The sequence below is a fragment of the Penicillium soppii genome, assembly GCF_028829465.1.
Source record: "Penicillium soppii strain IBT 18220 chromosome Unknown utg000007l, whole genome shotgun sequence".
NCBI lineage: Eukaryota > Fungi > Ascomycota > Eurotiomycetes > Eurotiales > Aspergillaceae > Penicillium > Penicillium soppii.
Window position 1 is genome coordinate 2,868,457 of NW_026643237.1, and position 14,643 is coordinate 2,883,099.

At 48.1% G+C, this 14,643-nt stretch overlaps 4 protein-coding genes across 4 annotated transcripts; 1 reads left to right on the forward strand and 3 right to left on the reverse strand.

Moving 5' to 3' along the window:
* Positions 1-1,359: 1,359 nt before the first annotated feature.
* N7529_010349 (uncharacterized protein) lies at positions 1,360-3,401 on the reverse strand (the record flags this gene model as incomplete). The annotated part of the gene is made up of 2 exons (XM_057245876.1): positions 1,360-2,262; positions 2,319-3,401. 2 exons carry the CDS (start codon positions 3,399-3,401, stop codon positions 1,360-1,362), a joined length of 1,986 nt encoding a protein of 661 aa, XP_057094139.1.
* Positions 3,402-4,755: 1,354 nt separating this feature from the next.
* Positions 4,756-5,745, reverse strand: N7529_010350 (uncharacterized protein; the record flags this gene model as incomplete). The annotated part of the gene is made up of 1 exon (XM_057245877.1): positions 4,756-5,745. The coding sequence occupies one exon, from the start codon at positions 5,743-5,745 to the stop codon at positions 4,756-4,758; it is 990 nt and encodes a 329-aa protein (XP_057094140.1).
* Positions 5,746-6,998: 1,253 nt separating this feature from the next.
* Positions 6,999-11,879, forward strand: N7529_010351 (BTB domain and ankyrin repeat protein; the record flags this gene model as incomplete). Its single annotated transcript, XM_057245878.1, has 1 exon — positions 6,999-11,879. One exon carries the CDS (start codon positions 6,999-7,001, stop codon positions 11,877-11,879), a length of 4,881 nt encoding a protein of 1,626 aa, XP_057094141.1.
* A 570-nt stretch (positions 11,880-12,449) lies between these two features.
* Positions 12,450-14,212, reverse strand: N7529_010352 (cytochrome P450; the record flags this gene model as incomplete). The annotated part of the gene is made up of 4 exons (XM_057245879.1): positions 12,450-12,506; positions 12,564-13,652; positions 13,729-13,926; positions 13,994-14,212. The coding sequence occupies 4 exons, from the start codon at positions 14,210-14,212 to the stop codon at positions 12,450-12,452; spliced, it is 1,563 nt and encodes a 520-aa protein (XP_057094142.1).
* Between the last annotated feature and the right edge of the window lie 431 nt (positions 14,213-14,643).

Sequence of the window (14,643 nt, forward strand, 5' to 3'; positions counted from 1 at the left end):
ATGCTGAAGTCCCACTTGACTATTAATACTGAAGGATATGGAAAAGTCTGCTCATTTGTGCATTCGCTTGGTTTGCTTATCCATGTTTTTCATGCCTTCCTAGCTATATAGAGAGAGCTAGCTATATAGAGAGAGCTTTTGCTCAGGGATCCCAGGATTAATCATTCTTTGTATCATTATTTATATCACATATTCTGCACACATAGTCCCATATTCTCCTCTCATACTCTTCGTAGTTATATTGATGAAGAGTTTCATCTGGCTCTCGGCTCATTTTCTCGCACAGCAAGGCGAACTATATAGTGTAAAATATTTATTGGCGCTTGAGTTCTCATTTTCATGGTTATGCATCTTCTCATTCTCCTTCTTCAGTCGGGTTACGACTCTTAGTTTGGGGATTTCACTACAGCCTCAGCATGCGAGTCATCCTTCTGTGTCTGGGAATATCAAGCCCAGCGTGGCCGCATCCGCAACCAAAACTAGAAGCCTAGTTCGCAGCTTTGAGCCCCCGATGCATATTCTTGGTCATCGCACTTGTTTTGCCGACGTTTTTCTACTTCAAGCCGTCCACATATTTGGTTTAATCTTCTCGAACTTTGTGATAGGTGGCATGGAACAAAACTAACAAGACACTACATGATGCATTATGCGCCTCCGTTTGTCAGCATGTTTATGTTTGCCATGCTGGCCATGCTCATATAAACGAGCATTTAGGCCACCACTTAGATAGTCATTCCATCATCATTCTTCTTTCTATTCCATGAGCTATTGTAATGAGACCTACTATTCGTCATCACAAAGTCTCTCGAGCCCCTTAACGCTCTCCTTGCAATGTTCTTTGTCCTTCGATTCGAAAGACTGCATTTGTTAACACCGTAAGAATATCTAGGTACTCAATATGGATATTTCTCACTACGAGGACTGGATGTCATCTTTCCGTACGATGATCTGCGTATGATTCGCTCACGTTTATTGCCGTTTACTGACACTTCTCGCTTTAGTATGCCGCATGATCTCACTAAGAGAGAACCCGCGCGGACTGCAATGTCCAACCTGATACGCCATAATCTTTTTTGCCTTTTTTGCCTCTGGGGTTCTGTCGTCGTTGGGATTTGCTCCCGACTGCGGTCCCGAGTTGTCTACATAAAGGCTCTTCTAACCTTACAACGTTCCTATTCTTGTGGTGGGTTCGTGAGTGCCTACTAAGTAGGTGGCTTATAGGTAGCTAGTCCGCGCTTGAGCAAAAGTCCGCGTTGTTCAGGTCCTGAAGTCGCAGCGGATGCCTGGCAATAAACGTGGATGCTATGTATTACTAGAGTCATATTAATCATAAATAATTCGGGACTATTTCAATGGCAATCAAGACCTGCGACCCCGTGCTGCACGCGGCCCAGCCTGTTGCACAAGCAAATCCAGTTGATACAGCGATTGCTCCATTTCTTCTTGGGTGGGGGTATTGACAATCATCAAATACTGCACATTTCGCTGCAGAGCCTTCGTAGCATGGTCGGGAGATTTCACACCGCGGTTCTTCTGCCATTGCTCTTTGATTCCGCATCGAGATGATTCATCTCGAATCCGCTTGGTGTTTCTATGCTCCATAAATGAATTCGCAGCGAGCCCAATTAGGCTTGACTTATTTCCCGATTTGTCTCCTGTGGACCCTGATATCCGACTTGGGTTCACATATTCTGAATTTTTGATTGACGTCGTGGCTCGCTCAATCAACCCGGGCTTGGTCCCCAGCCTGCCTCCCGAAAGCATTGTGATCAGTTTCCCATTGTCACAGGATTGCTTGTGTTGTTGGTAGCGGGAGACCAAGCTGGTATGTTTTGACTTGGGAGCAGCCATAGCGGACTCTGTGACCTTGGCTTCCTGGTCTAAATCGGGGAATTCTAACGGCGCAATCTTAGGTAGTTGAATTCGACCATGAGGGTGTCCGGTGTTGGTGTTGGAATTGCTCGCTAATTGGCTGATTGCGATACCTTCTGCCGCAAATAGTGTCTTGCGGAGCTTTAGAGAAAGCAGACTCAGCGGCCCTTGGTCTTGGCTGGGAACTTCGTCTTTGAACTCCACTACCATAGCGTAGAGACCCCGAGGCATGAGAATTTCTTGGTTGACTCGACCGAGGAAAGTGTTTGCACGGTCACGAGAAGCAATTGTTCCTGCCACGACTTGGACAACATGATCTGTGATATATGCGGCCTTGTTGCGGTCTCCGATATCTGCTGCGATACTGACAACATCCAGCCACTCGGAAGCCTAAGAAATGATTAGAATTTACCAGTTAGGAGGAACGGAAGAAGATGATGACTCACCTGGCTAGCTTGGTAAAAGTCCTCCAGGAACTCCAAAAACAAATCCGAGGAGATACCGCAGCCGGCCAAGACAGGCGCATAGGCACGCACAAAACCACGATACTTGTACCCAGGCCTGCGCTGAGGAATGGCAACAGGACAAGGAATACGATGCGTAGAAATCGCTGGTCCTGCCATCTGCGCAAGTTCCCGAATCATATCCTCGCATTCCTGCGCGTGATTTATCTCGTTTGCATAAGTGACACCATGTGGAAATTCTTCATAATTTGGCGGCAGATCACGCTGAGTTGTCTCATCCAATTTCCAGACTTGCTCGGTTTGATCAATTTCGCGGTCCAAATCAATCGAGTAATTTGATTCGCTATACACGTCCAAGTCGCGTTCTGTCCCGCGGGATGGTCTTATTTCCTTATCCAATCCAGGATACTGATCTTCTGAATATTGGCTGTACATCTTCTCAGAACTAGCCGGATTGACCATATTCGTGTTGTGAAATGTTTCACAGCCAACGGTAGGTTGTATAGTCAATTTCTCGGGAACTGCGTGGAGGTGAATATCTTGGTGGTAGATTGTGTCATTGCCGGCGGCAGTTTGTATATGGAGATTCTCAGGAATTACGGACCGGTGTGGATCCTGGCTGTAGACTTGTTCATTGCCGTCGGAAAGGGTAGGTCGATCGCTACTCTCACGGTGAATTGTTTGGATGCTGGCGTAAGGCTCATTTTCCAGCTTCACGGGAATGGCAGGCAGTTGTGAGTTTTGGGGGAGAGATGGCTCATCACCGGCGGGTAGCTCTGCGTATTGTCCGTAAAGAAGGGCTTCGCTGCCGGCAGGGAGCTCTGCGTAATGCTGGTGGATGTGCGACTCGGCTGGCAACTCTGCGTAGCCCCCGCTAACGAGTGTGCCAGCTGCCTTCTCGTCCGTGAAAACAAATTCGCTGCTTTGGTCTATCGTCAGATCGCGCGAAGGCGTATCATGCTCGGATATGTTGGATTGTTTGTTGCGGGCTGAGGAAATGGCTTCGGAGGCAAGGTCGATGCCTGCGCCGATACCTGAGCCGATGAGTCTGACGAGTTTTCCCATTGTTGAATAATTGAATTGAATGCTTGACAAGATGTCTTCCAGAAAGCGGACATAAGTCGCATCTTATCCTCTGAGACTTCATCCTGTCTATTTTCGGCCAGCTTGACGGTGGGCTGCATATCAGCACACTAGCTCGCAACGCTAACTCTAACTCGACATGATCTTCGTGTGGAGAGGATCCACACCTTCCCGTCATTGGTTGTCTCATTGTGATTGGCTTTTACCGCTCATCAAAATTGGCTTAAAAAAACCACAGCCTCAATGCGGGAAACATTGAGTTGGTAGATATGCATGACGCTATAGTCAAGCCGCAGCACCGCCGCATGAAGCTCAGCGACAAAAATAGCCACAGGACACTGGGAAATAGTGGGGTGTATTGTTGCCAGGATGTCGGCGAGGTTGCTCGCCGCTAAAATAGAACGAATGCAAGAAATTCCATCGTGGTCCGAAATGGGATTCGCTCGGTCAAATTGAACTTACATCTAATTACTGTACATGAAAGAGACACTTATAGCTTCAATCATGGCCCGGTACAACATGCTACTACCGCCTAGTATGGTGATATGCAATAAAGTTTCCAGGATTATTCTTCATATTCGACTGGCGCTTGAGCTGGAGTGTGGCGACTTGTTCAGGTAGCTTCTGCGGACGGTAGTAGGGGAAGCGGTCGGTTGATCTATGAGTTCTGACAGCACTCGTGACTTGCTCTGGTATGCGCTACAGTTGCACTGAAAGAATTGTTGGAGGTAGATCTCGATAGACTGCACGATCCTGTGCATATCTAGCGTAGATTGACTGGGGTAGCTACCCAGAGTGGAGTAACGGCTGGAGAAGCCTTTGCGCCCTACTAACAATCTGGTTTCTTAGAGCCCTACGAGCCAATCAAGTGGACTGGTTCAACACCAGTGTATTCTAGGCGCGTGTGCTCTAATAACCGGATGTTTGGTAAGGCGCAAAGGCTAGAGTACCTATTAAAAGGTTTATTTGGGAAACATGCTCAACATGCTCATGACAAGGCTATATACATGAACATGCCATGGTGGTACCCGAGGCAAGGGATCCTCAATAGTATCTCGTTAGGCAGTTTGGTACTTTTTTTTGTAGTATTTCTACATACGTGCATGTACATTGAACATATATTGTTGTTTATCCCATTTTGCTTATTTTAGCTTTCTTGTACTGTTTTCGATTGCAATTCAGGGTTCTGTTTTCACAAACAAATGCATGATACAATATTATGAACAGACATAGCCGATTCTCGGCGCTAAGCTGAGTTTGACGATGACGCTGGACACTAAATTGGAGCCAAATCTCATAAGGCGTCAAAAATTGAATAAAATTGAAAGGATCGTGCTCATTTCGTGAAAAGGTGACGGCGGAAGATCCAAAGTCGGCGTCGCCAACGACTGTACTCCAGAATATCACGAGGAAAGTTTCCATCTACTGCATCGCTCCAGACAAGGTTCAACTGGTAGGAGTTGTGTTCAATCGCGGTCTTTACCCGAATCTGGTGAGCCCAACTGCCCAGTGTTTCTGCGGTTCCGGCTAAATAGAAGCCTGTTTCGAACCCGTTTGTTGGTAAACGATTCATGTTTACTTGCGAGGGCCTAGGAGAGCTCTTCGAACTGTCTTGATCTACGATCTGTAGACAATGGCCCATGAACACACTGGTGTCTCTTCGGTAGCATATGATCCGAACAGAAAGACAAAGCACAAAATGTTGACAGTTGCTCTTGAACAAGTGATAGACATCCAGTCGATCCATAATCCATTCGGCAATCCTTCGGATCTGCTCCGGAGTATAGTCTGTTTTTCCTAAGTGATATGCCATCAGGGGACGGCCTGGGTTCAAACGGCGAGTTTCATAGTCAGTTGACCCCTGATAGGACAGGTCTTCGTCCTTGAGAATTGTTTGTGCGCCATTGAGCTTTTCATTCTTGGAAAGGTGGTAATAGTGGCCATTACAGTACAAGGACCAATGATATACCGACTGTGTCAGAATGCGGTGAAGCATATCTGGACGCATAATCGCATAGACGTCGTAAAGATCTGTTGGTTGATCGTCCCGGTCATTGTCGGTCGCGGATTTGGCAAACGAACGGTGAAGCTGCCGACGCGATGTGACAACATAAGAAAATGCGACCGGATCAAGTAGGTCCAGTGCTTGAAGTCTTGACCGGCGTTCTCTGGACAATTTATAGATATGCGTTCTGGGCATGGGAAGGGATTGAGCCTCCGGTTGAATTGCTAGTATCTCTTCATTGGATATTCCCCCGTATAGCTCGAGGTCCAAAGATTCCAAAGATTTCTGGCTTTTAACATGATGGCTGGAAACATGCTTCATTTGCTGTGTTTTAAAGGACACGCGTCGAGCAATTGGGAGTATTCAATGGCTTATTGCAAGCCCAGAAGTAGGCCCAAAAGTGTTGGTGATGTCTATGTTTTTCTCCGAACTGGAAATACCTTTTGAATAACTTGAGAGGGGAAAGCTCATTTGGACCCTCACGCGCCAATTTAGGCTTGCACCGCCGCACTATTGAATATATTGGATTCGTTCCTCAAATAATGTACAACACAGCTTTCTTGGAAGAGTCAGCTCTGCAGTAGTCCAGTATCACTCCGACCCATCAGCTTTGAATTTTGTAGCCAGTGCGTCCCGATAGTCTTGAAGGTGTTGAAGGCCAAGCCTGGATTTCGATGTTTAGTCCAAACCCTTAGTATTTTCAGCGACCTATAATAAGGCCATAGTGAGGCATCGGACCTATTCAACCAAGTCATTTGACGTCGTCTATACAGCCTTCGTAACCTTCGTACCTACCACTTCCCCACGGGTTGCTCTGCATGGAGGGACCTCACATTCTTATTGGTCAAAGTTATCTGACAGTAAGAAACGACGGCCATCGCGTCAAAAGCACTGACCGCCGCGTAGTGTAGACAATTTGTCTTCTGGGGTAATATTTACGTCGCTGCCAATGCAGGAAAAGGACTATGTTTGCCTCTTGTTTGGCATGGAAATATGACTTCAGGTAGAGCATTTATATGATAGAACGAAACAATGCTCTCGTGTTATTGCTGAGGTTGGTAGACATCACCCTTTTTAATTCTCCATAGTTCGGAGCCTCGGACCGTGGCAGTTTATAAGCAATCAGTACACATGCAGAGTTATTGCCGTATGGACGCTATAATGCACTGGATTAGGGTCCACGATCCACAGATGACATCGGAGGGCAAACTGGCCCAGGTGGCTCGAGGTCGGACTTGGAAATGCGACTTCTCATTTCTCAGCATCTGGATTCCATTGTACGTCCCGACCGCGTATCCCCATTTTCCTCAAACATATCCAAAACCTCACCGATAACGGTTTCGCCACGCGCATACTCCGAACCCACAATCGATTTCGTATCCCCAAAATTCATATCGGCCACATCTCGCGAATACTGAGATCGCATCGACGCATAACACCGTCGACGCCCATTTCCCCTTTCTTTCCGAACGTTAATTCTCTTGTCACCCAGCTCCCGTCGCGGTCCCACTGGTGACAGCGGCGCTTCAGCTTGGGCCTGATAAGAGATTCGGCGCGTCGATCCCTCCGAGCACATGAGTAACAAGCTTTGGGAGTATTTTATATACGATGATGTCGACAGGTTCCAGCGGTTCCTGGCGAACGCGACCTTCGTGGGCCAAAGAACTGCAGGAGCCTCCGGGGGTTCCTCCGGAGCGGCGGCGAACCTGTCCATGAAGACTGGAAGCCCTGGGTCCTTCATCGCATCGTCTCCAAATCCACCGAGGAGTAAGAAACCCTTCGGCTTGTCGCCTGGCACGCCCATTTCCGACCGTATAGTCTCCCAGCGCGGTGGCGCGACTTTGTCGCGCGCCGAGATAAATGCCCAAGATCACTTTGGTCGGACGCTTCTTCATCACGTCGCCTCCTCAAACAAACCCACTGCCGTCGAATTCGCACGCTCCTTATTGGAGATTCCGTTCGTTGATATATATGTGCAAGACTGGGAGAGTGGATGGACAGCTCTACACCGAGCCCTTTATGCAGGAAATGCCTCGGTCGCTCAGGCGCTGATGATGCGTGACGTGCAAGACATGACAGACTTCAGCAAGGTTGGAGCTGCAAATCATCCTACTGGTGGCCTGATTAAGATTAAGGATCGAGAGGGCTACAGTCCTTTCGATGTGTTCGGATCGACCATTAAAAAACGTGACATCAAATTACCCACCGACAACTGGCCAAACTCGGTCGACGATGCCATGGGCAGCGATGCTGCCTCCAGCCCACCATCCAAACATGGGGATCACGGCGAAGATGACATGTACACTTCTCAAAACATTCTCAAAGGAGCCGTTGACATCTCCGCTGATGAGGTTTTTACCCTCGGAAGTAACAAAAATCTAAACCTGGGTCTAGGGGACCAAGATGATCGACAATTCCCCGAACGTATCTCATTGAAACGCCCCGAACATCTGCTTCATCGGTTCTATCGCGAATACCAGGACAACCTGGAGCATCTCGGGCTTGAAGAAACCATCCCCAAGATAACTTCTAAAGATCTCCCAACATTGATAAGGAACAAACCAATCAAGCATAAAGAAATTGTGATGTCCAAATTACACACAGCTGTTATTACCAACGATCCTGAGGCCAACCTGTTCATTTGTGGGTTTGGGCCAGGAGGACGGCTAGGAACAGGAGATGAGTCCACAAGGTTCAATTTTGTCTGCATCGAAACAGGCGGACTGGAGGGGAAGAAGGTGGTTTCAGTTGCTCTCGGTCAAGATCACAGCTTGGCAATTACCGAGTACGGGGAAATATTCAGTTGGGGAAGCAATAAGTATGGACAATTGGGCTATGGTCTGCCCAGAACGAGCAATAAGAACGATGTTCCTACTCAAACTACCCCACGCCAGATATTCAACCCTTTCAAGAAGGAAACGATTCTGGGTGCAGCGGCCTCCTCCATTCACTCGGTCGTTTTCAGCAATTCCGGCCTCTACACGTTCGGTAAAAACGAAGGTCAACTCGGTCTGGTGGACTCGGATGCTCGCTCGCTCGAAGTTCAGACCACTCCTCGGCGCGTGGGAGCTTCTCTCTTCACTTGTCCAATCCTTATGGTCTCCGCTATCGACCGTGCTTCTTGTATTCTTCTACAAAACCACGAGGTATGGGTTTTCTCATCATATGGTTACTCAAAAATTTCTTTCCCTCTAGAAGTGAGCTCGAGCTTTATCAAGAAAAGTTTCATGGCCACCAGGTACGACAAGACTGCCAATCGTGTCGTCAAGCTTGCGTGTGGAGGAAACACCATCTGCGCATTGTCCAGCTCTGGTGAGGTTTTCACCGTTGAGGTCAATCAATCTGATAATCCTTCCACTTTAACATCCACCACAAACCCCACAAAAATTCGCAACTCTCTAGCTGCTCCGGTCCGAGCTTGGTCGGTTAAGAAATCCCATATGGCGGCAAGCGACGTCGACGTCGGCCAAGACGGCTCTATTATTATTTGCACGACTTCTGGATCTGCGTGGAGAAAGGAACGACGGACAAAGAAGAAGCAGGGGGCCTCAAAGGACTACAAGTTTGCTCGTATCCCTGGCCTCTCACGGGCAGTGGCAGTACGCAGCAATGCGTTTGGTGCCTATGCCGTCGCCCAAAGCGACTGTGAAGTGACGCGAGAGCAAATTCATGTCGACTCCAGCACTCTTGGGGATGACCTATTGCCGCTATCTCCGTTCCTCACGCCTGGTCTGGGAAATTTAGACTCCATCCTCGAAGCTGATCATTCCGACGGTCTCTTTGGTTCTCTTTCCGCGGCGGCAGCGACTCGGCGAGCCATACTTTCTTCCTCGGATATCGAAGGCCAATTCCTCCCTATCCGTTCTGAAGGCATGATTTGGATGACCAACTCATTATCCGACCACCGCATTCCCATCCATGAATGGGTTTTGGCTGGGCGCAGCCCTGTTTTACAAAAGGCACTCGAGGAGTTCCGTGGGTCTTATTACTCTTCTCTTGCAGATGTCTTTGATATTGAATACGGGCCAGATGGACACCCTCGGATCTGCCTGAAGGGCGTTGACTTTTTGACTGTTATGAATGTGGTGTTCTACTTCTACACAGATAAATTCCTTGATGTTTGGCACTTAGCCAAGAGTTCGTCTGCCAACTCAGCCCGTTATCGACAAGTTCGGAATGAACTCATGCGGGTCGCTATGCAGCTAGAGCTGCCAAAACTCGAACGAGCCGCAAGACTCATGCAGGAGCCAGAGGACAGTTTGGAGCATGACATGGCTCGGGCCATCAACCACCCATCTTTCTTCGACAGCGCAGATGTGGTTTTGCAGCTCAAAGGAGCAACCCTGAAAGCGCACAGCCAAATCATCTGTCAGAGATGCCCATTCTTTGATACTCTTTTCCATGGCTACGCGGGTGGGAAATGGTTGGAGTCGCGCAAATCAGACCCAAGCCAACTTGTGCCTGTTGATTTGAAGCACATTGACCGCTCAACGTTTGAGTTTGTTTTACGCTATCTCTACGCCGACATAGGGGAGAATTTGTTTGATGAAGTTCGGACCAATGATCTTGATGAGTTTATTGACGTGGTTCTGGATGTTATGTTCGTGGCAAATGAGCTGATGATTGACCGGTTGTCTCAAATTTGCCAAAAGACTCTCGGTCGATTTGTTACGACGCGCAATGTGTGCTACCTTCTCAACTCCGTCGTTTTCTGCCGCATAACGAATTTCAAGTACGCTGCTATGGCATACATCTGCATCAACCTCGAGGACATGCTTGCAAACAGATATCTCGAAGATCTAGACGAGATGCTTCTGAATGAATTGGATGCGATATGTCATTCGAACCAGTTGTCCTTTTGGCCTATCTCTCGTGGACAGAACTCCGAGGAGAACCTGCTTTCGGTACACCCCGAGATCCGCAAAGCTTTAGAGGCAGATAAGCAAAAAAGGATAGATGCAATGACTTTGCAGTCTCGTCTTGAAGTTATGCAGTATTATGACGTGCGTGCTCGGTCAATCACGAACGACCAGACAAGTTCTTCTTCATCTGTCCGCAAATCAAAGGCAAGTGTGTCCAGGGAGTCACCAAAGGCTGGCGGTACTCCAAAGTTGAAACCCACGCCGTCCACCGGAGATCTCATGTTCCAAATGGACGACGAAGCTTTGATGTCACCTGGTGATTCAAAAGGAAAGGGTGTCGTACGTGGGCTCAAGTTCACAGAGGGCATTTCTGGGAATCGATCATACCCCGACTCCCCAGCTTTGGGGGCAAGTGTCCGAGATGACTCTTTGGGCGGTCGGAACTATTTAGATGACCAGATGTCTTCTCCCCAAGGTGCGCTGCTTGCACAGTCCCCATCTGAGTCAAGAGCGCTTTCTCTCAATCAGAAGCACGCTATATCATCATACGACCCCTCTTCTGCGCCATGGAGCTCACCGGCAATTGCGGGTTCCAAGAAAGATCTCAAAGACATCATGGGTGAAACCACCCAGTCTCGAGTATCGAATCTCACAATGGGCATAGTGGATCGCCGCGAAAGCAGCACTAAATCCTCCCCGAAAATGTCCCAGAAAGAGCGAAAGAAGATTCAACAACAACAGATGCAGGAGCAGTTGGCTGCTCAGCAGAAGATGAAAGATGCCCCAAAAAACCCTTGGCAAAAGCCAATAACTCCTTCGCCAGCTGCACCATCCAAGCATGATCCACTGCCAGGTCAAACTGCTCCATCTGAACCCAAAGCTGCCCAGAGGTCCATGACTATGCGACAGACTGTAGCCGGTACACCTCCGCCGAAGTCAAAGCCCGTGGCAACCCCCGTGCAAACACAGCGCCGCAGTGTCTCAGGCAACCCGCAACCCGCTCCACATTCGAAGCCTTCTACATCAGGGCCTTCAGCGACTCAAAGCAACCAACCGACATCACCACCACCACCAGCCATCCAGTCCATCCGTCACATACCCCGCCCCGATCCCATCGGAATGATGTCTCCATCCTCCGGCTCTTACTCCCTGTCAACAATCTTACTTCAGCAACAGACAGAAAAGGAAGCAATTCGCGAAGCAGCCACGGCAAAGCATAATATGCAGGAGATCCAAGCAGAGCAGGAATTCCAGCAGTGGTGGGAGGAAGAAAGTAGGCGCGTTCAAGGATTGGCAGACCCTGAACTCCCTGGGCCTCGCTCTGCAAAAGACGGACGTGGCAACAAGACAGCTGGCACATCCGGTACTCAACGCAAGCGTCGAGGCAATAAGAATGCCAGTGATGCGCCTGGTCAGGATCAGCGACGTGTGTCCGCTCCAAGCTCTGGTCGTGCAACCTCAAAAACAAATACTAATGGCCACACCCCGACCCAATCGCAGAAGGTTTCCGGTGGTAATCCTACTGCTGAGAATACGAATAATCGCCGCGGAGGACAAAATCCTCAACGTAGTAAAGGAAAAAATCGCGGTTAAATGCACAGTGGGCTTCGGACATACGACTCTTTCGATTGTACATTTTTCAATACCTTTGCCTTTTTTTTGCTCAGGTATGATGCCTTGAGCTACAGTTATAGCTCGTCATCCAGAACATTACGATTGTTATTGTTTCCTCTCCTCCATTAATTTAGAAGTTCGCTTGGATAAAGATGACGTTTCATTGCAATTCTGGTCATCATTTAGGCCACCATAGATCGCAATTATAGACCTAATAAATTGGTTATGAATTATGAGCAATATTCCTCAATGTCTCCTGAGTCTCATCTTCATAGGAAATGTGGCCTCTTTCTTGTGGTCTTTTTAGCATTCTTTTTGTATCTCTTTAGTAGCCCTATGGAGGCTTTTGCCAGCTCTAGCAGCTGTGTATATGTAGCGCCCAAACATGTATTCCAATATTGATTAGTTATTTGTGTACTATTTGAACATGATAAAACACTTCTCTCTTTCCATTGTAGACTTAAGACCGAATACATGCTAAACATTACTTCCACCCAGAGGCCCCCTGCGGACATATCTTACGCATACTCATACCACTGGATTCGGATCTTATGGGCGGACTTCCCATCGTACAGTCGCGGGCTGAATAGGTCTAGAAAAGAGGGACTAATGCCAAGTCAGCGTTATATCGTTTAAATCCGAACCAAAATGGACAAAACATACCGAATAATCCGTCTCAGGCACTCCCTCTCTCCCCTCGGGGTTGAAGAACCTGAACTCTCGCACAAGCGTGGCAACAATAACCCCCAGGTTAAGATAAGCAAACTTCTCACCGATGCAGCGATGTCTGCCTGCGCCAAAGGGCAGATATGGACTACGCGTCCCCTTTGAAACAGCACCATACCCGTAGTCAACGGTATCAGTGTCATCCTCGACCTCAACCCGAGTCTCCCACCGATGCGGATCCCACCGCAAAGGATCTCTGAAATACCGCTCATCTCTCGCCGTAACACCCGGCGACGAGAGAAGCGTGTGGGACGGTGGGACAACGAAATCGGTACCTGGCACAGGAAGCGGGTTCTTCACTTTTCGCATGAGAGTGTGGATAGAGGAGTGAATACGCAGCGTCTCCTTGATCACATTGTGATGCAATGGCAGCTTGTCCATATCCTTGTATTGCAGTGGTGGGAGATCAGCACCTAAGTTTTGAACTTGTTCTGCATACAGCTTCTCTGTCATCTCTGGTTGGGAGGCTAGTCGAAGAAGAATCCAACAGCTGATGGCAGACGAGGAATGTTGGCCTGCCATCAGTAGAGTGATCATCATATGCGCGATTTCCTTGTCTGGGACTGGCGTGCCATCGCGATACACACTGCTCATGAGATTCAGAATCATGTCTGTGCCTTCTGTGTCTTTCTGTTTATTGGTTCCGTTGCCCTCGACCTCAGACAGACCTTCCCGCCGTCTTTGGATGATCCCTAGATATATCTCACGCATTTTTGCATGGGCAAGATCTCGCTTCCGGTTTTGCGGTAGAGGAGCCCATGGGAGCATGAAGTTTATTGGTGTGAAGCCCAAATCGAGGTCGTGAAGGAGCTCTGCAAACTCGGAGGTGAGTTTTGAGCGTACCTCGTCACCTTGCAGTGTGCGGGCTGCTGTGAACAAGGTGATTTCGGCCATGGCAGCTGTAAGATCAATAGTACCAGACTTCCCCTTGAAATTTGGGGATGTTTTTATGTAGGCGCTTGTTTCATCGGCAATCAGGGGGACGTAAGATTCTAGAGCTGCGGTGCTCAGGCCGTGCTTAATAAACTATCAAGGGATTTAGTATTAGCATTTGGCATCCCTTCCATACATTGGCAGATCAGGTAAGTGGATGGATACAGACCTTCTTTTGCTCCATTAGTTTGGAATTGGGACAGTCGTAGACAACGTCCGATCCGAAGACAGGCGTTGTGAGCTTGCCATAGATTTCTTCGGCATTTACGTCCTTAAGCTTTCCATTGAGAATAAACTCATTGCCTTCAACACCAAGGTAGACCGTAGTCTTCTTGCCTAGGAGAATAAATGTGAAAATGTCGCCGTACTGGGGACTTTTGTAAGCATGTGTCGTCCTCCTTGAAATGTGAGTATAGATTGCAAAACATACATACCTTCGCACGAGAAGCAAAAAAGAATTGATACGGGTCCATGCCGTATGCAATTGTACTTCCAATGAAAGGAACCCAGTGGAAGACCACAGGTGGTTCCTTTTTGTTGTAGAAGACGAGCTGGTTGATCACATTGAGGACGATCGACACAAGACCAAGACCAACAGTGTAGTGGGTAATACGCAGCAGTTGACCTGCTACTAATGGCACGAGGAGATCCATGTTGAGCAGAGCTTCTACGGCGAAAACAGTGTCAGCTGTTCATATTGTTTATATATCGGCTCATAGTTAGGGTTTATATGGGCAAATCAGGAGGGGAGGATCGACCATTAATCATCGAGTCAGACCATATCCGCACCCCCGGATATCGCACCAGCCGAGAAATGCATCGGACCACTCCCAGGCAGCCAATTTGTTTCAAATTCGTGCCAATAAAGTGCCGAATTGGTTTAAAGGTATGACAGCGGGAATATCTACCATATTACGTCGGGTCTGGCGCATGGGGGTTACTCGTACTATGTTGTTACAACATTCTATGCAAAAGAAATCATGTAGCATTAACTCGCTAAGAATAGTTATATCAACAGAAACCACACGGCAAAAGACACATAGAAAGATGAATTATGTTCAGTCTCATCGCTGGAATAATAACG